Genomic DNA, 23815 nt, shown 5'->3' with positions numbered 1-23815 from the left:
AAACGATAATAAAAACGTGTCTATCTTGGCACATAATGAATAAGAATCAGAGTCCTTTGGCACTGGACACAATTATGTTGCATTGGTTTTGCTGCCCTCTGGTGTGCCAGTGCTACTCTGCAATGGCAATTATATAGCGCCATGCACAGCAGGGTGACGGGCACCACTAGCAAACACACCTACTGTACTACACATTTACACACCGCATAACCGACATGAAAGCACGTCGTCAGAGCCAGATAAACACACGCAGGGTTATATACGCTGCCACTTCCACTTTGTGTTATCTGATGTTTGATTGGTTCAAATCAATACGCTGTCCAGTTGGCTACCTACGTACACGTCACCGAACCTGGCAACGCAGGTCTTGTTGGTGTCGCGCAGATATCCGCAGTTCTGCACAGATCCACCAATGGGATCGCTGGGATTCGGCAGATCTGCGCAGAATCAGTGTGAGGACGAAACTGCCACGCACACTCATGTGTGAAACCTAACGGAGCAAACGCTCTACCCGCACTGACATGCTCATGTGAGGAGCCGTCCCCAGTCATGTGACCCGGCGGTCATGTGACCCGGCGGTCATGTGACTCGTACTCCAGCAGCAGGCAGCAGGCTGACCGAGGCGCTGGCAGAATCGCAGCAATGGCGCTCCCCGCACAGCCGTCTCTCCTCACGCTGCTGTGTGTGTTGTCGGTCTGCGGGGTCTGCGCGGCTCTGGACGGCGGGATGCTCTTCCCCAGGGAGTCGCCGTCCCGGGAGAGGAAGCTGCTGGACGGGCTGTGGAAGTTCAGAGCCGACTTCTCCAGCAGCAGGAACCGGGGCTTCGAGGAGACGTGGTTTAAACGGCGCCTGGCGGAGGTAACGTTAAAGATGCCGTTTGCAGAGTTCAGTGCAGGACAGCGCTTGTGCCAATATGTAAGAGCAGTGTCTTAGTTGGGTTGGGTGACATTGCTGGAGATCAATGCATTTCCTCCTCGGTGTCGCAATCAGTCCAGATCTGGCGCACTTGCCTTTATGTTGATTCATCAGATGTGCAGTGCATTGTGGATTAAATGCACGACGCTTGCAGGCATCAGTGTCTTTTTAATATGCACTGTTCTGCTTTACTATGAGTGGGTGTGAGGGACAAACAGAATCAAAGCACCATCCCTGACCACTTTAGTTTTATACATTGTCTCCCTATGCATACTTGGCAATTGCATGATCTGGAGGCTGGGATCCACTAGCAGCAGGACAGGCTGTGCTGATCCGGAGCTGCCCTGCCTGCAGAGAGAGAGCAGGAGGAAGGAGTCGGAGATAAGGACGAGAAAGTGTCAAACGGATGCAGGGTCATTTTCACCCGGTTCCTTTACTCTCCACAGACAATGCAGAGAGGAAATGGACTAGTTTAGCCCCCAGGGGAAAAGTAGTTTTAAGCAGGCAGATTCTGTTTGTACTTTTCAAATATTTCAAGGGTCTCCAGACTTTTTTAAATGGTTAATCTGTGTCCAGTAAAGGAAAGGCGAACAGGGTGTGCAGTTTCATCAGCAAATAATGAGTCACTCCAGATCAGAGCATGTGATTTTACATCAAAATGTTTGTTTCAAAATATGTGTCATTGTCCATTCTGGGTAGACTGGTTTCTTTGTAATGACTGATAATTGTTGCTTTTTCTTCTTCTTTTATCAAACTGGGCAGACAGGCGCTGTGATTGACATGCCCGTCCCAGCGAGCTTCAATGACATCACCCAGGACGCCCAGCTCCGGGACTTCGTTGGCTGGGTGTGGTACGAGAAGGAGGTGTGGGTGCCCGGGCGCTGGGGGTCCGACCCAGGGCAGCGCGTCGTGCTGCGAGTGGGCAGCGCTCATTACAACGCTATTGTCGTGAGTCTCGTTCCTCTTCCTTTTCATCCCCGTGCTGCTGGCCCTAAACACAGCAGAGACTAGCGTTCAGAAAGCAAAATGTTCACTGACAGCGGCAGCACTGAAGTGTAGCATCAAGCTTGTAAAACTTTGGAGATCAAGAGCAGATCGATATAGAAGAAGGCAATCATTACATTCTGAATCCACTGTTTTATAGATTTGCATCTGATAGATTTTTGCTAGTTTACGACGTTTATCCTAATGGATAGATGATTGTCCAGATCAAAGGTTATGTTTGCAAAGACCAGCATAGAGATTAGCCAGTCTGTAGGGTATGGTTTTTGGCATTGCTTTCACTATACAAACCTCTGTAGTTTAGAAGATTAAGGTCCATGTTAAACTGGTCACGTGACCAACAGAGCAAGGACACTTTGAGGTTGAAATGTGTGTAAAGTCAGTTAACCCCCAATCGCGTTTTTAAGAGACTTCTTTAAACAAGCTGGGATTGTCCTCTAAACTGCCCGTCCCTGCGTGGTGTCTGTGTGGCCCTTTACAGTGGGTCAATGGAAACCAGGTGACCCAGCATGCGGGAGGCCACTTGCCCTTTGAGGCCGACATCAGCGCCCTGATCCGCGAGGCACCCGGCCAGCCCTGCCGAGTCACCATTGCCGTCAACAACACCCTGACCCTCACCACGCTGCCACCGGGAACCATTCAGTACATGAAGGACCCCACAAAGTAAGTGTGGTGGCAGTTTGGTTCTAGTCCACTAGACACATGAGCTGTGATCTGGTGCTACCCGGTGACTGTGTGCCGTCAATGAGGTCAGCATCCATCTAGACAGGTCTGGAGGGAATTCTGACTTTAACCCGATAAGCAAAAGTGCAGAAAGTGCCCACACCTTAAAAACAGACAGGGCAGCGTGCATTGGCTCATTTGCTCAAACTGAACTCTTGTTTCTGTGTTTGTGTAATGTGACAGGTACCCACCTGGCTATTTCGTGCAGAATATCGACTTCGACTTCTTTAACTACGCTGGCGTCCACCGTCCGGTCCTCCTGTACACCACGCCCGTGGCCTATATCGATGACATCACCGTGCAGACGAGCTTCGCAGACAGTATGGGTGAGCGAGGGCGCCGGCTAAAACCACGGCTGCGAGTCTCAGGGCAGAGCGGAGGCTGATGCTGCTCACTCTCCATTACAGGGGTCATAAACTACGAGGTGTCGATCCGGGGAGCCCAGGACCCGGCCGTGACCGTGACTCTGTCTGACGCCGAAGGCATGAGCGTCGCCACGGCCAGCGGACTGTCGGGGACTCTCAAAGTGGAGAATGTGAACCTTTGGTGGCCGTATCTAATGCATGAAAACCCAGGATATCTTTATTCTATGGAGGTATGCTGTCATTTCACCACAGTTGTCTTTAATATTATTTAATGGAATGTGATCCGTAAATTGCATTATTATTGCTATTAAGTCGCCCTGGACAAGGGGGCGTCTGCTAAGAAATAAATAATAATAATACTAAGTGTGTTTCAGGTGCATATGAAAGCAAAGAGCAGCAGCTCCCAGTACGAGGACCACTACACCCTGCCTGTTGGGATCCGCACGATACAGGTCACCAAGAGCCAGTTTCTCATCAACAACAAGCCGTTCTACTTCCATGGCGTGAACAAACACGAGGATGCGGATGTAAGTGTTCTCGCCACTAGATGGCAGTGATGCCAGAGTTGTCTTAAAAAAGTGTGAATTCTGCCCTCTTGTGGAAGGCTGAGGAAATGCTACCAATTGGATTCATAATTAATCAATTATGTATAATCTACTTCAGGGCTGGAATTTAAGGATTTTTGGCACTTAAATTTTTACTAGCCAAACAAAAATATTACTAGCCCAAATAGTTTTCACCACATTGTGGCATAACAGCAATAAAACAAATTGAGTTCCTGGTCATTTTGAAATGCTTTTACTCATATTGAATATTTTCACACGCAATGAATCATGGCAGGATCGTCTCCTGGTAGGTCCGGTACTCCTGGGAGTCCACAATATACAGTGGGGGAAAAAAGTATTTGATCCCCTGCTGATTTTGTACGTTTGCCCACTGACAAAGAAATGATCAGTCTATAATTTTAAAGGTAGGTGTATTTTAACAGTGAGAGACAGAATAACAACAACAAAATCCAGAAAAATGCATTTCAAAAAAGTTATACATTGATTTGCATGTTAATGAGGGAAATAAGTGTTTGACCCCTTCGACTTAGTACTTAGTAGAGGTCAGACGTTTCTTGTAGTTGGCCACCAGGTTTGCACACATCTCAGGAGGGATTTTGTCCCACTCCTCTTTGCAGATCCTCTCCAAGTCATTTGGCAACTCGAACCTTCAGCTCCCTCCACAGATTTTCTATGGGATTAAGGTCTGGAGACTGGCTAGGCCACTCCAGGACCTTAACGTGCTTCTTCTTGAGCCACTCCTTTGTTGCCTTGGCTGTGTGTTTTGGGTCATTGTCATGCTGGAATACCCATCCACGATCTGGGCTGATTCCTCACCGTTCTCATGATCATTGAAACTCCACGAGGTGAGATCTTGCATGGAGCCCCAGACCGAGGGAGACTGACAGTTATTTTGTGTTTCTTCCATTTGTGAATAATCGCACCAACTGTTGTCACCTTCTCACCAAGCTGCTTGGCGATGGTCTTGTAGCCCATTCCAGCCTTGTGTAGGTCTACAATCTTGTCCCTGACATCCTTGGACAGCTCTTTGGTCTTGACCATGGTGGAGAGTTTGGAATCTGATTGATTGATTGCTTCTGTGGACAGGTGTCTTTTATACAGGTAACGAGCTGAGATTAGGAGCAGTCCCTTTAAGAGAGTGCTCCTAATCTCAGCTCATTACCTGTATAAAAGACACCTAAGAGCCAGAAATCTTGCTGATTGATAGGGGATCAAATACTTATTTCCCTCATTAACATGCAAATCAATTTATAACTTTTTTGAAATGCGTTTTTCTGGATTTTTTTTGCTGTTATTCTGTCTCTCACTGTTAAAATACACCTACCATTAAAATTATAGACTGATCATTTCTTTGTCAGTGGGCAAACGTACAAAATCAGAAGGGGATCAAATACTTTTTCCCCTCACTGTAAGAACCGCTACATTTAAGTCTCACAGTGCACTGCTGGTACCAGCACTACTACCACCCAACGCAGCATCTTTCATGATTTAGCAAATATTAAAGTTGGCTCAGCTCACAAGCTGCAAATCCGCAATGTGGAAGACCGGGCGAGTCTTCAGTCGAGGCACTGTGTCGATTCTGTGCAGATCGAAAGATTATCAGCGCCAAAACCCTTGGTGTGTGATTGTGCGCAGAACACGTGATCTGTACATCATCTGCTCATCGACTCGCTCATTGATAGTCGACAGAAGTGGGCAGCTCTTAACTCTTAACACTCGGCGCCATTTTCGCCCGGTTGAACTCCTTAGATGTGCAAGTGTTTAATATGGACAGGTATGTGGCACCTATCAAATTAAACTAGACACCCTGTACTATAATATTCTTCATAGTTGAGCATTTGAAAGAACCTAACCTATGTGGAAATGTTTAGAGAAAATTTGTACCACAGACTATTCACAGGAGGGCCATTTCTCCATTATAAGAGCCACAAGCATGTGGGGCCACTCATATGAAAGCATACAAACTACAGAATCCGTTTCTGCATTGTTGATCATGATTAGACACACTATATTGCAACACCAAGATAAATAATAGCATAATAATTATTACATTTTAGGATTTTATTACAAAATGTCAACGTAGTTATTTTTCTTGCAATTGTCCCTTAAGGTGCTAGTCAAAATACAACTTTTAAAACAAACTGGGTGAAAATTTGAGAACAACTGAAGGCATTATGATAATGATTATGATTTATTTTTTTATTTATTAAAAATAGCAATTATAGAACCCAAGTAAACGTTTCCCCTACTTTGCAAGTCAATATCTCCTCACCACAATATCCAATCTCAACAATGTTGGAGACTAGTAATTCATATTTGTCACCCACCCTGCTTTCAAAATACTCGACGGGTGAGCAGGTGACCGTAATTTCCAGCCCTGATCTGCTTGAATGAATTGTTATATTGATGCAGGAGGCCGGATTCACTCGGTTCTTGCCGGCTAGTTCTCTTTACGTCTCCGCACTGGACATTCAGTTGAAAAAGAAAATATAAATCAATAAGGATCAGATGTAGTTCAGTTCAAGGGCTACATTCTGATTTTTGGCGCAGATTCGAGGGAAGGGGCTGGACTGGCCGCTCATCGTGAAGGACTTCAACCTCCTGAAGTGGTTGGGAGCCAACTCCTTCCGCACCAGCCACTACCCGTACGCCGAGGAGATCCTGGACCTGTGTGACCAGCACGGCATCGTGGTGATTGATGAGTGCCCGGGGGTGGGCATCAAGGACATGTAAGGAGCAGGCCCTGCTGGGCATTTGTTTTGGCCTGCAGAGATATCGGAGCCCATGGCCTAGTTCTCGGTCTTCTGTTGGGTGTTGACGGTGTCCACGTCTCCTGTCCCTGTAGCCGCAGCTTCGGGAACGAGTCACTGGCGCACCACCTGGTCGTGATGGAGGAGCTGGTGCGGAGAGACAAGAACCACCCCTCTGTGGTCATGTGGTCCGTGGCCAACGAGCCGGCCGCTGAGATGCCCCCCGCAGACTTCTACTTCAAGTAAGGGACCGTTTTTTACCATACGGCATCTGCGACTGCTTCACAGGCTGGGAAGAGCTCTCTATGGTGGTATCAGGGCTGGATCTCAATCTCAGAGTGTCTTGGTTATGTCTGTTCAGTTAACAGTTCCTGCTATAGACGCTTGCATTTGGTGGCGATTTGTTTAATTTGTATTCAAACTGAAACCATTTAAAACTATACTAGCAGCTCTACAGTCACGACTGACTTACCAACACGTACACAGCCTTCGTGCTTTTGGTTTCCTTTTGTTCCCCAACATTAAACAAGATGAAATTGATTTAATGCAGAATAATGTCAGTTTCACTCTCACACACAAAAACTGGTGAAAGATCACTTATCACCCATTTGGGCTCCAATGTGTTTGCAATGTTTGTTAGTGATGGCCGTCATAGGCAAGACACTCGTGGCGACAAACCACAATCGTCCATTCAGTTCTGTACTTCTAAAATAATAATAATTTGCAGATGAGATAAAGGCTTCATTTTATCACAATAATGTCAATGTTATGCGGTTGTTGGTGTAGCAGGTCTGTGTGGGTGTGAAATTAGGCATAAAGTGTTTTCCAACTTGCATTTCTGCCTTTATTTACATGCTTTGCAATATCTTTAAAAAGTCTATGCTATTGCTGCACCGACACTTTTTTTATGCTCGCCGTGTTTGACTTGTTCAGCAGAGGAACGTGATTTTATGTATGCATTGTCCCGCAGGTCAGTGATCCAACATACCAGATCGCTGGATCACTTCCGGCCCGTCACCTTCGTGTCTAACAGCAACTTCGCCCGAGACAAGGGGGTCAGTATGTTTGCCTGCAATGCCATTTCCCTCTGTGCTGTAAAGAGCACAGACTCCTAATTTCAGTTGATGGCAGTTTCACAATAGCGCCTCAGTTCATTGTTTTGCTGTCTTTAAATTATTTAGTGACTCGTTACTCCAAACCATCTGTCTTTTAACCTTGAATTGCTGTGTGAAGAGTATAAAGACCATTGGAATCATTGTAGGTCTAATTAAATAATAATTAGCTCCTCTACCCCATGGTGATTTGTACATCCCACTGTCCACAACTGGTTTGTTGTGTTTCCACACCAGGCTCCCTATGTGGACGTGATCTGTGTGAACAGCTATTTCTCCTGGTATCACGACCCCGGCCACCCCGAGCTCATCCCCATCCAGCTCAACACTCAGTTTGAGAACTGGTACAGCAAGTACAAGAAACCCATCATTCAGAGCGAATATGGAGCTGACGTCGTGCCGGGGTTACACATGGTGAGCACCGTCTGCGCCGGAGTGACTGCGTTTGAGAGTGGAGTGTGGGAACTGGAAGAAAACGTTGACGTGCTATAATGCAACTTGTGTATATATTTGTTTTTGTGTTCAGGATCCTCCAATGATGTTCACAGAGGAGTACCAGAACACCGTGCTGCAGTATTACCACTCTGTGTTTGACCAGAAGAGGCAAAAATACCTCATTGGGGAACTCATCTGGAACTTTGCCGACTTCATGACAGCACAGAGTAAGAATCCATCTGTTCATATAGTCTTTTCAGCATGCAACTGTCAAAGCAATCGACAACTTTCAAAGGCAGAGAGCGGCAGTACGTTGGAAGGGCCAGACCCGTTATTCTACGACCGCCATGCTTTGCCGTACGATTTTCCAGTCCTGTGCTTGTGCCAGGCGGGACTCCGGTCTCTGGCGCCCCAGTGATCGAAACCCCTTTTCTCCGCAGCCATCACCCGCGTGGTCGGCAACAAGAAGGGCATCTTCACTCGTCAGCGGCAGCCCAAGGCCGGAGCCTTCGTCCTGAGGCAGCGCTACTGGCGTCTGGCGAACGAGACCGGACGCCTGCCCCCGTGGAACCGCTATCCGTGTGCGTGAGAGGAGGAGGAGAAAGGGGACGGAAAACCAAAAACTGGGCCTCCAGGTGGGGTCAATATCAGGGAACACTTTCCACACTGTTCTTTGTATTGAGTTTTATTTCTGATGAGAATTGTTTTAGTGTTTTTATTTGACTGCCCTCTCACTTCCCACAGCGATCAGGGGCCACACCCTTCACTAGCACAGCCCAGCTTAGCTTCTTGGATCATCAGACCACAATTTAATTTTGATCTTTCGTTTGTTTCTACTGCCTTGTCCATAATGCTCGCATCATTTTCAGCTCTTGTACTAAAAACCTGTGAAAGCCCCAGTGTCCAATAATCGCAGTACTGTAGTGGACAGGTCTCTGGTTCCGCACTCACCTGCTAATCCGGTCCGGTCAGCAACACCAGCGAAGAATGTATCCATTGTCCCGTGTCGATCTGCATGTTTTAATGTGTGCCTAACGTGTCCAAACAGAGACGAGATTATGCATGCCTAGAAATATTACAAAATACTTCTGATGAAATCCTTCACATTAAAGTGAGTGAGTAATTTGTTTTTCTTTAGCTTGTCTTTCTCCTCTCTCGCAAGGGAGACTGAGAGTGAGGGCTGATTTCCAAGTAATCCATTTCACTTTATCATAATAAGAACGAGGCAGGACCATTGAATATAAAAAGGCAATTTGAAGACCAGCAGGAATCCAAGCACTTTTACAGAAGTCTCTTTATTCTCTATTCAATTGTCAGTACTGAGAAAATGTCCCTTCTGGGAGAACAGGACTGGTTTCATAACACTTCCAACTCCTTGAATTTCAACCCAGAACCGTGTTTGTGTTTTGGACGGCTCTCTGATGATCCTCTCAAATGTCCTGTGAAATCCTCCTGCACAGATAATGTTTGTAGATTAGTGCAAAGGCTTGGTAAGGGAAGGGCTGAGGGCTTTTCAGAGACAACACATCACTACACAACCTGAGGAATTTGGTGCAGTTTGTTATGTTTGGACTGACTTGTGTTTACAATTTTCAGTTTCAGCATTTTTTTATAGCACTGGATTGTAGTTTTAAGATTTTCTATTACAGAGGAGTATTGTTACAGTGTTAGATGGTATTTTTACACATTTATAATACAAAATCAATCTATTTCAGAAGTCTGTTTGATGCTGCAGTTGTTTAATAAAGGTGATTTTTTTTTTTTTAAAGGTGCACTGGTCATCTATGAATGTTCAATAGTTTAGCATTACTCTGAAGCTTGTTTGTCACGGATGTATTTACCTGCACTGTATCAGATACCATGCGTTTAACCAGTGGACTGTTCTGGAGTAAACTGCTTGAATCACCACCACATACAACGTACTTTAGTCTGTGACTTCCCACTACCAGACTCCTGCAGTCAGTCACACACACGCGGTCTTGTGAGCAATGCCTGCCCCAAAACAGTATTTAAGTTCCCCTTTTCGCTGCTGGTTTTTTATTCTCACCGAGCTGTCAGTGACTAAATTGAAAGCTGAAGTAATTTGCTAAATTGCAGCTTTGTGGTGATCTCCACTCCCTAAAATGTTTGGTATGTTAAGTGAGTAATAAATAAAAAATGAACAGGTAGCACCAGAAACAACAGGATATAAACAACAGCAGCATTCAATTAACTGAGACCCAAAGCCAGCACTAAGTGATGAGTCAGGTGTTCTTCATAAAACCCCCTTGATAAAAAAATACATCAATTAAAAATCATGTCCTGCATTTCACACCAATTAATTCAAAATGAGCTGAAACACCCAGTACTTCCAGATTTGCACTGAGATATTTAAAGGAGTAATTCAACTTAAACCTCAGATCTTAAAACACAGCACATGGGCCCTGCAGTAGATCGGCTGGACTGTACCTGTTGTGCACCTCCATCCAGGACTGTGGTGATTGGGCAGGGTTGTCTAGGCCTCTCCCTGGCGCCAAGCCACTTTCCTGCGAATACCAGGCAGAAAACGAAACGATAAAAATGTAGTTTCAATGACAGGGTGGTAACATTGTAAAATAACAGGTTTAAACAGTGTATGGTACTTCATCTACCAAACCACACCGTTTCTGGATTCCCCAAAAAACATCTAATGTAATGCATTAAACATCCTTGACTGACAGAAGATAAAGATCGTGCCAGGGCTTAACGTTGAGCTGAGAATCACGCCAGGTAGCAGTGCTTTATCTCTGTAAGCTGCGTGGGGAAAAGGTAACACTGGATTTCTCCATCACGTCAAAACCTGCAAAAAGGAACGGGCAGCTTCATAAATATCTAAACGTGGCTCTCCACTCAAGGCAAACATCCATACCTTTGAAGTTGAGGGAGGAAAAAAATAAAAACGAAACAAGCCGGGAAAGTTTCAAAGGGTGAATGCATTCAAGGGAAAAGGTTATATTCTGTGTTTTTTCCCCCATCAGCAGTATATTTGTTCATTTGAGATTAGGGCTTCAGAAAATACACTTTTCTGAGCTCTCTTGATTATGCATTAAATACAAGTTGGGGGAAAACAGAAAATACATTACCTGGGAAAATTGAAAGCCCCCAACTGATGGAGAGCTACAGCCCCGGAGATTGACGGGCGCAGGGATCTAGCAGCACGATTCAGCCAGGAATCCAGCTCCGGGCAGAAGATGTCCAGCAGAACACATTCCTGACCTCGTCCTCCAATGGCTAGCGCTGCAAAGACTCATATATAGCATCTCTGACACCGAAGACACAGAACCAAAGAGGACAAATGGTCAGTTAAGAGGGAATGTTTTAATGGTAGACCATTTCCACACGGACAATGACACGGCTCAAATGTTCACTGTAGTGTCATCACACGCAACATGTCCTACACAGTATCTAATGGTGGAATCCTTTGATTGTTTCTCTCGTTTTTGTCATCTTTTTCTGTTTTCGCTTTAGTTTTTTTTATCCCCTGCCTTCATGTAACACTTTTCATGTAAGAAAATACAGCATTTCATCACCTTATATTTGGCAAATAATACAGAAGCAAACCTATTAAAAAAAAAAAAAAAAAGTTCTCACTTAAACAAAAAAGAAAAATCTGACACTGACAAGTATCCCTGACCTCTGACCCATTTCAAGCATTTTCTACATGAACCACCTTTCTATTTAGTGTTGACAATCTCTACACAACTAAAGGGCATAACTCCACTATTGCCTTCCTCTCAGACGATGACAAAAGAACAATGAAAATCGCCCAACTATAAAAGGAAAAGTGTGTAAAAGTGATCCTCAGTGTGTAAACAAACAAACAAAAAAATTGACATACAAAATATAAGCAAGCTAGCACAAGATCAATTAATGTCATGGGCTAGGGGAAAAATATACAAAAATGTGTACTTTTGTTTAAACCATCAACAGCAAGACGAGAGATTGTTCTGTCCCCTACCACAGCCATAATACAGACCTACTCTATTGAACAAAGGACTTTAAATGAACTCGATACACTTTGAAGGCAAACAAGAGTGCCAATTGCCATGCGTTGTTTAACAGGACAGTGACTCGGCCCAGTGCTAAACAGAAGGCACTTTTTGTGGTCACAGACAGACATCTCGAGATCTGGGGATCCGTTTCGTGTTCCACTGCCGATACAACAATCTGACAGTCTACTCCACAGCACCGGATAACAGTTACCTCCATTTGCTGCCTGTGAAGTTATAATTAATGTCCAATTGTGTGGGAAATCCCATCTGGAGGGTCCACGTCAACTTTTAAGAGAGACGCTGACCGATTAATGAGAGTCGCCCATGATTTGCGATTATTTCCACAGATTATTCGGACTCTTAAAGTCTGACATTTGTGGACGGGCCAGGCCAGATCCTAAAGGCTTCTTCAAATTCACGGTTGCTCATGAAGACCAGAAAACACACCCACTGAATACAGACAAACCAATAAAAGCACCTCATGGCTAACAAAGTACCACAGGACAGTATTGCATACTTTGACAATTTTTTTTTGTCATTGAAAACAATTCTTGTACATCACGCTACAGTGGTTTACATCTGTTAAAAACAAGCACACATTACTCCGATCTATTCAGAGAAGACTGTAACTGCCACCAGCTGTCTAATTATTAAATTGATTGCTGCTCTGCAATGTTACATAATGGCACAAATGGCTTGGGCTTCCATATCAGAAAAGCATGTTGGTTGCTCTAAATATAACTGGGGCTCGTCTAACGTTCAGAAACAGGCTAACGTCTCTCTCAGTTTGAACTTTATTTGGCAGACTTTCTACAAAGCAACATTTATTGAATGATAGAATGAGTTTCGAGGTTTCTGGGATGGTAGAAGTCCATTTGCGGCACGTGGAAAAGGTTGGCTTCTTTGAGAGTTCAGCGTTTGCGGAGTGTCACGATCAAGCAAAGAGGTAATATTCCTGGCTTACAGAGATCAATGTCGTTACCAGCACAGTGTATGCTCGACCTGTACATAAACATACCAGTTCAATACCTGTATAACAAGAAAAGACAGACGCCCTCTGCAGAGAGAGGGGAAAAAGAAGAAAAATAAATTCTGTTCACAATACTGAAGACATTCTGCATTACACAGGGCACTGAACAAGAACTTCAAACAAGGAAAATAAAATAAAAAATACAGGACACACAAAGCGTACATTCATGCTTTTGGCTTACAATAGAGTAATACAGTTAAGCTTCATCAGATATCTTCGAAAACGCAGAATAGATCCCATCAAGGGACAGTGTTTAGACCTTAATTTAACCAATCATACCATGTTTTAATCATACAGTGTGTATATGGTTGAGGAAACCATCTTATAGTTTCAGGACCAACAGACCAAAAACATTATTGAAATGCACTTTTGTTTTAAATGGTCCCTTTCATGGAGAATTAGCATTTTCTTTACTATTAATGCCTTAAAACAAATCGCAAAGTGAACCCTGCTGCTCAACTTCACAGAACAAACATCTCTTTCACAGCCTGTGCTTGGGAAGATGTTCGTCGTGGCCCGTGTGACACACTTATATGCAACTGCATCTACTCATTTAGTTTTCCTTCAACAATGCGTGTTTGGTCATAGTTATCAAATATCTTGCCAGCTGTCGCAGTACATGAAAAAAGTCCATATGGTTCTGTTAGACTATAATGGGACGTCTCTACATTGTTTTAAAGCAAAGGGGTTGCAACTTTATGTTCAACATCACTACAGCTTGGTCAAAGGAAGTTGGACACCATCTTTACCAAAACAAAACAAAAGAAAAGAAGCAAAAACAAAGTAAACACCCTTACATTTTGTTCCCCCCCACCCCACCATTTTAAACATAACGTTGCAGAATGGATTCCATTGGAAATGTGCACATACTAACACTATATGCAAGTCTACACAAATGTCATTCAAGATGATCTACAGTATGGTCCTTGATACTATCCACTTCAGACGACTGCCGAGGGCACGGCTACCAAATCAGCCAACAGTAATAACTTGACAATATTAGAATATTAGGCCCCCACACATCCAGCTACACAAACGGTTTCTGGGGCCTGAATTCAACCACTTACAATTTCAGGAATGTGTCCCAGGTGCTTTCGTTTGTATTGTCTTTTAGAAAGGTGTCTTGACGTTTCATCCTGGCTACACCTGCTGGTGCAATTATGGAGCGTCTCATTATAACCCTGTTCCTTAAGAAAGGGGCATGGCACCTTGACACCCATCCGGCGCACCTGTACAAATTACAACTCTGACCCTCAGCTGCAAAAATGTTGTGGGTCTGTTCTCTTAGATGAGTACAGATCACATTTTCTCTTATTTCTGGTATTTTTTTTTCTTTTTTCTTTTTTAAAGTCTCTGACAACACTAAGACATAGAGCTCTATCTATTTTGGAATATTATTACTGAGCAGCTATTTACACAATGCAAGTGGAGGCTAACTTGGTCAAAAAAATGAGTGCTCTACATTAAAAGCCACAAGTCATCTCCCATACTCAACATTAGTGGTCCTTTTCAAAACATACTGTAAACATAAAAAAAAAAAATTGTTTTTTTTTTCTTTTTTTAAATCTCTGTACTTGGAATCATATTTGTGAACTGTACAGTGATGTCATGATCATGCATTTAATTTCCCCACAATTAAGTTCCTTTAGGTTAAAGTACAGCTCAGGTATTCAGGAACTCGTTTTCCTATCTCCGTTTCAAGTATACAGTTTTAAAGTTCAGTTTCTGCCGAGAAGTGGGGCATCCTCATTTCAAAGCGAGACACTTCAGGTCTGTCAGTGCGTACGTTTCTTCGTTTTATTTTTCCAACTCCTTGTTTTCTACTACTGTGGAAAGAGGAGTCATTATGGGAGTCAAATAATCATAATCCCCAAAAAAATAAACATAAAAAAGTTAATTTGTCGTTTTTAATCCTTCCTTTCTTCTTTGTTGCGATCGTGATCCCTGTCCCCCCAAACAGATGAGATTTTCGTGGTGGTTTTGTTTTGCTTTCATTTTGTCGGGTTTTTTTTTACTGCAGAATACACATCGTGGAAGCAAGATCTCCTGGTGGCACCTCAGCCGTTCAGAAGGTCACGTTTTAGTCCTCCTTAGCTTGGAGCTGCTGCTTCCAGGCCTCGTTCAAGTAAACCAGTCGTTTGTAGTTGAGGACAAACAGAATAAAGTTCAGTGTGTACGTGGTGAGGCAGAGAATGCAAAAGTCCTTCAGCACAAAGTACAAGATGTAGCTCAAGTACAGCGATCCCACCACTGACACGATCGATGAGGTCATGAGCGCCAGAGCTGCCACCGCACTCACCGTCATTCCTGCGGGGAGGGGAGGGGGAAGAGAAAGAGAGAGAGAGAGCGAGGTGTGAGGAGAGCAAGCACGCATGGGAGCGACAGAGAGAGAGAGAGAGAGAGATAAAGGCTAGTAAGGGGAAACTCTCCAGTCCTCAGAGGGAAGCTTGTGGTGTTCAGCTTTTACCACTCTCAAACAGCTGATGATTATCGATGTCCTCTACAAAACCTCTCGATGTATACCAACCTCGGAGGAGACGGTATTTAATTTAACATAAATAATGTAGGCAGGAGAGGAACTACAAAACTTTACAAAAGAGAATAAAGGACTCGTAAGTGCTCAATTCAAGACGACACAAACTCAGGCTTGTCTTGCTGAAGAACAAGAGAGATACCAAGGTGATTTTAGATTGATGAAGATACGAAAGGAGAGACCTTATCAATACATGTTACTTCAAGAAACGGTACAAACTAAAGCATGTTTTTATTTTCTAGAATTAGCAAATGCAGAGTCTGCACATGTGTTAAAACATCTACAAGAAAGGCAAAGACATCTTTTTTGCAAGGTCTGTGCTGACCACATCTCTTGGTTAAGAAGTGCTGAAGCTTCAGAAAGTTTCAGTAACAAAGTCTGAACCCTGTTGTGAATTACAAAGCCATTTTCAGGCTTACAGTCTGCTTAAATACAAGTGGCTTAGTATGTAGTGAAGGCTGGAATGGCCTCTCCACAATTTGGCCACATATTTGATCTGTTACCCAGGGCTACATGGTATTTTAGTTTCACACTTTGCATCATGAGATCCTGTTGTGCTTTAGAGCCAGCTGCGTGCCAAGAAGGCAGAACAAACATGTACTCACCTAGTAACAGCTGAAACACATAAAATACAAGTCCATAGACACTGTTTGGCTGGTTCATTGCACTGTTTTTACCAAAGATGGAACCCAGGAGCCCAAACCCTCGACCCCATCTGAAACAAGAGAGAGGTGCCGTCTGTAGGTTAGACTACATCACAGATAGGTTACAATGAAGGTTTTGTTACAATGGTTTAAGTGCTAAGCAATTGTGCATCATATCTTGCGGTCTTGAGACATTTGGAGACATCTGCCCCACAATGATATATTCATTCTTGTTGCTAGACTGACCCCAGCAGCTCTCAACACAATAAACAGTGTTAACAGAAAAGAAAGTGTAGCTACTGAATAGAGAGGACCTGACCATTATTTTTAGTGCTCCTGCTGGACATTTTACAGAAATGTGACTGTGATTCTGAGCAACTATGTTAGACAGTGGAAAAATCTGTGTCGCGGGGCAGCCTTAGCACCAGTAACTGATGTAAATCAGTCAAACATTCAAGACGAAAATCTTAAGCAAATCAAATTTAAAAAACAAAACAAAAACTGTAGTAAGCCAGTTCTCAAAACACTACATTCCCATTCTAATGATTATATTCAACAAACTTCCTCCTCCGGCATTGTTTGAATTCTCCAGATGAACAGCAGGTTTGCGGAGTGCGATTATAATAAAAAGTTGTTTTGAAGCCGTCGGGGAGGGGTGTGACACCAGGCTGGTTTGAAAGCCGACTATACTGAGACTCTGAGATGCAGCTCCACTGCCCACTCAAGATCATAGATCAACCGCCCTGGTCTTTACAATACAGACCACCCTACCAAGTCCAAAGGAAAGAGCGGACATTCAATTTGACAACAATCCGATACCCAGACCTGTATTTGCCCTATCAATAGCCAGCGCTGCAACCATGGCCAGAATTGGAAGCTATGGCCAAAATTAATATTTGTGAGCATATCGCTATTAAGGCAACACGGATGTAACCATAAGAATCTTCCTGCCTTCACCTCAATCCCTAATTAAACCTGTCTGACCTGATGCTCTCCTCCTGTGTGGAGCTCGCATAGCTAAGTTTAAGGTCAGTTTCATTGAGGTTTAGGGATGGGAAAATTAAAAAGAAATTTGCAAAATAACCAAATCAACAGGGGCTGCAGCACCAGAAGTGGGCAGCCAAGCTTGATTAAAACAGAGAGAACAAGAGCTTGACCTCTGCACGCCAAAGGTCAAGTGACAACGAGGGCCTAACTGCGGACACCAGCCTGCACTTCCCACTGGCTGTGCATGTCAGTGTAACAGTGGAGTAACAACAATAACAATAAAATGCCAATCTGCACTGGGCATTTTAGCTCTAATATCAACCACACTGACTCACTGACTGACATGGTAAAATCCTTTACCGTTAAATCACATTCAAATCCCTAAAATATAGCATTACATTCCCCACAAGCTGCTACAACTGTTCAAGTTCAACAGCTAGAGTAAAATGCTTTATGCATTTCCTTTCAATGTAAACCAACTATAGCTATTGTGTTAGTAAACGCCACTCCATCAGTTATTATCCAATTATCCAAAACTACCGGGTTAAGAGGCTAAATAATCGAAGTGCATGATACTGTCTTCAGGAATGAGATTCTGAAGGACCAGATCTGGAACCTAAACATACTTTAATACGTGCTGGACAGTGAAGCGCTGCGTAGAATCAAACCCAAAGGTTCACAGGAGAAGACGTCCAAAACCTCTGACAAAATAAGTAAAAGACAACCCTGCCTTTCACTTCTATTACAAACAAAGGTGCGGCACAATGGAGCTCTGAGGAAAAATGTGGTTTATAAATCAGGCTTATAAAAAGAGGATCACCAAACAGAGACTGGAGTCTGAGCTCAAACCACAGAAGCTACAGTGAAATCTCTTAATAACAGATGTAACTGCAGTGTTACACAAAACAAGACCTTTTCGTTTTTTTGTGTGGAGTAATGTTTCAATCGCTGATTTAAAGATTTTTGTATCACTTGGGGGGGATTGAAAGTGGAGTTTGGCGAGATCAGTTGAGGAGTGTTGTTTCCTCTCCTCAGCATTTCATTCAAAACAGACTCCTCCAGCTCTACTTGACCGGCTAGACAGGGTGGCCCACAGCATGGTTCGTTCCTAGGTGTTGCATTCTCCACCCATTCCTGGAATTCAAAATCCACCCTTGTTCTGGTTCATTGAAATGACAGCTGAGATTCAGTCGACGGAATGGATAGATCCTACACCAATAAGGAAAATGGTCTAATCACCTGGAGGACCTTAGTAACGCACAACAAGTTATCAACAAAATGACCTACACCCTCAGGTACAACGTCACTGACACATCACTTGACATGCTTGCCCAGAACAGGAGAGGTGCAAGACAGAGGGTGAATTGTTATTGGGGACTACAGCTTGTCTGTCCTTTACTTCCCTTTCACTCAACGAATACAGGGGTTATACAGTAATGAAATACTGTACTATTATATTTTTATCTATGATTCAGTGCTTCTCCCTGTCACATGACTACTTCACCAAATACAAGAGTGCTTGCACAAGCATTGGCAAAGCACAATAACACACATGCCTAATGAAAATATGTGGCTGAAGAAAGATAACAGTAATGGTTTAAAGCCACATTTTTATAATGTGATATATAAGGAATTTGTCCGACAAGCACAAACAAAGCATTTCAAGGAGTTAGGTAAATACTATTGAACATCACAACCATCTTTCAACATGCATGAATGTTTAACAGGGTGCAAATTAAAAACTGCAACATATCGGATCCTAATACAGTGATCCAAACTGGTATTGATTTGGGTTTTCTGATGTCTTTGAAGTCTCATTTGAGATGACAATGTAAATGCACTGTGACTTTTGAACTCCAGTCTCTTACCAAGGAGATAAGGCACAGTTTGAAAGGTTGACAACAACGCAAACCATTCAATTTGTGTATTTAACTTTGATATTACACTATACGTTTACTGGCCACGTCTATATACGTACTGTGCACTCTTGCATGGATTATAACGATTTCACTCAAGGTTTTATAAGCTTGTCCCTTTTCCGTTTACAGACGCTGACCTAAGGAAGTATAGGACACATTCAAGCAAAGCAATTGCATTTATTCTACACACACTTAACAAAACCAAGTGCTCTTTCAGCGCCTATACATATTACATCACGAAGCCTTGGTAGGCACACTTTATTGGTGCACTTCTTAAACTCGGCTTAATAACCCTCTTATGCCCAATTACACATTTAATATACATCAAGATCAATATAACGTTCAAGACGACAAGCAGGCTTGACTTCAGGCAGGCAACACTACGGAGAGTGACAGCAGACACACAAGGGCAGACTGTCTCGATCTCACACGCTTGAAGGCTTACTCAACGCCTGATCAGACACCTCTTTACTTTGCACGCCCTGATAGAAACGGATGTTTTAAATTAGATTTTATACAAATAAACAAATCCCGGACTGACTGTCCCACATCCATTGTGGCCTTTTTGGGACAATGCCGGGCACCTACAGGATAGAGACTCCCCAATGGCAGCGCATCATCCACTGATCGGGGCTGCAACGGGGGGGAAATAAGACCCTCAACGCACTATTTTGACTCAAGGAAGCCCTTCCGATCCGCCCAAGGAAAAGCCAGGCCACCCCAATTCACCCGGCGAGCCCATTCCCGGCAGCCCGGCTGGGTTGCCGCTGTGTTGGACACATTACCTGGAGGTGAACACTTTGGAGCAGCTCACCGACTCGCTCACGTCGCACATGGCGCGGTACTCGGGGTCCCGCGCCTTCTCCCTCTCTACGTGGAAGGCGTAGAAGGACAGCAGGATGCCCAGCAGGCAGACCAGCAGCCGGGCTATTCTCTCCCATCGAGGGGTGGACACTCTCAGGACGGGCGCCGCCATCTTTCTCCGGCCTGTCTCGCACACGCAGCCGCCTCCCATTGGGCTGCGCGAGCGGCGACGTGGAGGCGCGCGCGGCGTGCTGCGTGCTGCGTGCTGCGTGCCGCGCGCGCGGAGGGGCGCGTCAGAGAGAGGGGCAGTGCGCAGGCGCGTGTGACGTGGGCGGCAGGCTACTTCCGGGTGGCGGCTGGCGGCTGGCGGCGCAGTGTCGCGCTACTCCAGGCAAACTCACGACCTGCAATTACAGAGCCGGCGCAGTGATTGAAACGACAGTTTAAAGTGCAAATGGGATTCGCAATCTGAGGGATTGAAACTCACTAGAAATGTATAAGGCAGAATGCAGGCCAATATCAGTGATGGGTTGAACCCAATAGTTTAACCACAGTGCGACCTTCTTCATTCCTGAATTCCTTTCAGATACATGATCAAGCTTTAATATAAAGCTCAGAATATGATGTAACCCTTGTAATGCGGACATAATATGCTCTCGAATTATGCATGTTCATTTGTTCATTATGGGAATGCATTATACAAAACCTACAGCATCATTTATTTGCTCGGTTATTGTCATGGGCATACGTGTTTTAATGTCGGTTCTGCTTTTCCTAATTGCATGTTTTCAGTGTCAACATCACCCCCATCGTTTTGTATAATACGTACAGATTCGCCCTTGGCCACATGATTGGGACACTTATTGTGAGAATATTATTATTATTACTTTTCCGTCAAGCTCGTTCCTTTGGCTGGGGTTGTGTTAGATACTAATAGGTAGGTACGGGGAGAATCTCGTGAATCAGTTATTATTAATAATACTATATATCATCATTATCTTAATAGCTTACCATATAGCAGAAATAGCTCCCAAGATTGTTACATTTGACATAATTACCACTTTAATAGTTAAATAAGAAAAGTGTGGTAGGGGACAGTCGAAATGCAGTCAGTTGTATAATGGTAATGCGTTGTATAGTACTGTAATACACTGTTCTCTGTAAACCATTGTGCTCTACACTATGTTGTACTATCATATGCGTTATACTATATTGTGATATACTGTACTGTAATATACCTTCCCTGCTGTTATTTCCCCAATCAAAGCTCTCAATTACCTTTTAATTATTTAAACAGTAGTTAAGTATATAATTGTAAAGAATCAGTTTTATCAGTTACACCAGGATAGGGGGAAGCTAATTGTCCCCCCAGTTTCAGCCCCACGTTTATACATCTTTGCGAGCTTTTTCAGTCTTACCCGATGCAAAACTGCGGCATGCTGCTTAATCTGACAGGCTACTCAATTCAAACTCTCGTACAGGACAGGGTCCATGACTAACATCATTTAATTTTCTTCATCGCCGCCAAAAATCGCACAAGACCACAAAAAGAGGAAGCCAAGAGAAATGATTCAAATTCAAATCATTAAAACAAGTCCAGAGTCCAGAGAAAAATGATCATCTTTAAAACTATGTATACATGCAAAGGACGATCACATAAGTGTCATTAAACATATTTACAGACATACACCGAACGTTTACACGAGAACTCCAGAATGCGTAACACGTCACTTGAGCAAGACACGCCTTCGTCTGACGTCACTTGTTTACATGCAGAGCGGAGCGTGCGCTGCAGGCCGGGCTCTGTTTACTTCAGCTGAGCGGAGAGGATCCTCATATCGCCGTTCAAACCGGGGAATCGGGACAGGCAGTCATGGCCACCGACATCGAGACCCTCGCCTCCTTCGAGACCGAGCACTACGACCAGTACGAGTATTATAACCTGATTGAGTACTCCTGCCACGCCGGGGGGAAGGGGAGAACCAAGCGAGAGATCGGCCTGCACACCAACCGCCACAGCCCCGCCGGACATGAGAGGAAGATCGCGGAGAAATTCCACAACAGCGAGCTGAAGCGCCGCAGGACCAAGAGCGCCTCTTCATAAGGTGACGGACGGGCGGTGTCGCTGTTCAGATGCGCACTCTGTGGCAAAAGACATCTGTTGCAAAAACAAAGCTGGACGAGTCCTTTCTGAGCTCCTGGGTTTCCATTTTTAAACCCCCGGACACAGCAAGGAAATGGCAAATAAATACGGGCTCAAAATGCAATTGACCGCATGCATGTGCTTGCATGATCACAACATATAAAAAGTCGATTTGTATACGCCTGTTTATTGCGTAATATAAGTGCATGGGATAATTCGAAAACTACGTATGAAGAGTACATATCGTTTGTGACGTATTCGAAGAACAATGTATATGAAACCTTTAAGCATGGATTCCGTTTGTAAACAATCGATTGGGAAATGAAAACATGCTTTAGTAAGGACGCTGGTGTTTCATGCAAAAGGGAAAACGTTTTAGTGCCGTTTTAACGCAAACCCTCCTGACTGTGACCTTGAACTGCAGTGTAACGTTTTGCACTTTCTGAAATGGTGGAGGAGGAACATTCTCTACAGTAACATACACTGACTCAATCACAGCCCTGTTATGCAGGGTATATATTAGGCACTAGCAAAATTAAAGGCCAGAGAGCAAGATGTTATTTAAAAAGCACTTTATTTTGTGTGTATATATATTTAAGAGGAAAAAGTAGTTATTAAAATGTATAATTCTCCTACAACGGGAAACAATGTTGAATTGTATTATATTAATTGTTCTAAACACTTGTAAATATCAAGATTCTCAGATCATGCCTTCTCAGTCTGAAAATATCCTCCCATGAGAGTTAGGGAACCAAAACACTGATGTTACAGGTTAACGGTTTCAGTTTCTGTGAAAACGTTTCCCTTAGTGCACAATCCATGGCACCTGCAAAAAAACACATACATTAGAATGTAAAATATAACCCTGCATAGAACTGTAAAGCAAAATCAATCCATTCCATTTTGATTTTGTATAGCGCCCTTCGCAAATAAATAATAAGATAAGCCTTAAATTAAGCAGGAGAGAAAAACACAAACTTGCCAAACCATTGAATTATCGTAGTGTTTTCTGCTCTTCTCTTCCCAGGTTCTTGCTTTGCCGAAGAGATGGACGATAGACACCGATATGGACGACTGGACAGGACTCCCTTCACCGGCCAAGAGCTTGGGCTTCTCTCCAAGTGCCGAGTGGAGCTTGAGGACTGATATTGTGCTTCAGCGCCTGAGGGCTCTCCTTGAAACCCAGACACCTAATCAAGTTGATGTTTTTAATCTCTTGTGTCTTGTAGGTTGTAGACGTCAAGGCCTTTTCTCAATAAAACCAATATTTGCACCTTCTGGTATGGGAATAGTCAAGGCTGTGTTTTTAGTTTTTATGGTCACGGTTATGTGAGCAGATGCTGTATGTAGTACAACACGGTGTGTGTAGCCATATAAGCACTTTGTAGTTGTTCTCTGGAACACTTTTGATCAGGTGGTCAATGTTGGGATTCCGGGTGTGGTTCCCAAAAAAAGCTGCAATGCATTTCATGTTTTTGAATAAAAATAAATGCTTGTAACCGAGTGTGTGTTTCTAATGGGTGCACGGGACAAGGATCAGTCCACTGGAATTCAGTCTCCTTTGGTAAGTGGTAACTGCACGGTTCAAAACTATTAATAATATGCCATCAAAGTTTTTTCCCCTCCCCGCCGTTCAACACTAGGCCTCTCGGTTTACACAGGCGTGTCCTGGCTGGTAGTCTGGATTCACATATCTATTAGGATGCCAATAAAGACAGCAGCGCCTCTTTTGAAGATTCACTGTCTGAAGTTGCAAAGTGAGGTTATTAAAATAAAGTGCAAATGAGGGTTTGTTTGCCTCTACCTCTTCTTTTCCCTTTAAGTTGGTGCCAAAGCCCCATAAATATGTTACCATTCCTGTCATGAAGAAAAACTAA

At 43.7% G+C, this 23815-nt stretch overlaps 3 protein-coding genes across 3 annotated transcripts; 2 read left to right on the top strand and 1 right to left on the bottom strand.

The window, feature by feature from the left end:
- Window positions 1-566: 566 nt before the first annotated feature.
- gusb (glucuronidase, beta) lies at window positions 567-9636 on the top strand. The gene is made up of 12 exons (XM_066696109.1): window positions 567-858; window positions 1678-1863; window positions 2399-2580; window positions 2824-2966; window positions 3048-3235; window positions 3380-3532; window positions 6122-6300; window positions 6417-6563; window positions 7292-7376; window positions 7671-7847; window positions 7960-8095; window positions 8309-9636. Exons 1-12 carry the CDS (start codon window positions 643-645, stop codon window positions 8455-8457), a joined length of 1941 nt encoding a protein of 646 aa, XP_066552206.1. The 5' UTR covers window positions 567-642; the 3' UTR covers window positions 8458-9636.
- A 1549-nt stretch (window positions 9637-11185) lies between these two features.
- vkorc1l1 (vitamin K epoxide reductase complex, subunit 1-like 1) lies at window positions 11186-20014 on the bottom strand. Its single transcript, XM_066696110.1, has 3 exons — window positions 19777-20014; window positions 16047-16156; window positions 11186-15215 (listed from the first exon to the last, which is right to left on the bottom strand). The coding sequence occupies exons 1-3, from the start codon at window positions 20004-20006 to the stop codon at window positions 14989-14991; spliced, it is 567 nt and encodes a 188-aa protein (XP_066552207.1). The 5' UTR covers window positions 20007-20014; the 3' UTR covers window positions 11186-14988.
- A 1535-nt stretch (window positions 20015-21549) lies between these two features.
- On the top strand, window positions 21550-23437 carry LOC136718394 (nuclear protein 2). Its single transcript, XM_066696111.1, has 2 exons — window positions 21550-21900; window positions 22966-23437. The coding sequence occupies exon 1, from the start codon at window positions 21669-21671 to the stop codon at window positions 21897-21899; it is 231 nt and encodes a 76-aa protein (XP_066552208.1). The 5' UTR covers window positions 21550-21668; the 3' UTR covers window position 21900; window positions 22966-23437.
- The last annotated feature ends 378 nt before the right edge of the window (window positions 23438-23815 follow it).

This window comes from Amia ocellicauda, chromosome 22 (genome assembly GCF_036373705.1).
Source record: "Amia ocellicauda isolate fAmiCal2 chromosome 22, fAmiCal2.hap1, whole genome shotgun sequence".
In the NCBI taxonomy this organism is placed as follows: Eukaryota; Metazoa; Chordata; class Actinopteri; order Amiiformes; family Amiidae; genus Amia; species Amia ocellicauda.
The sequence above is the reverse complement of the archived record's forward strand: the minus strand, read 5'-3'. Positions and strand labels throughout refer to the sequence as shown.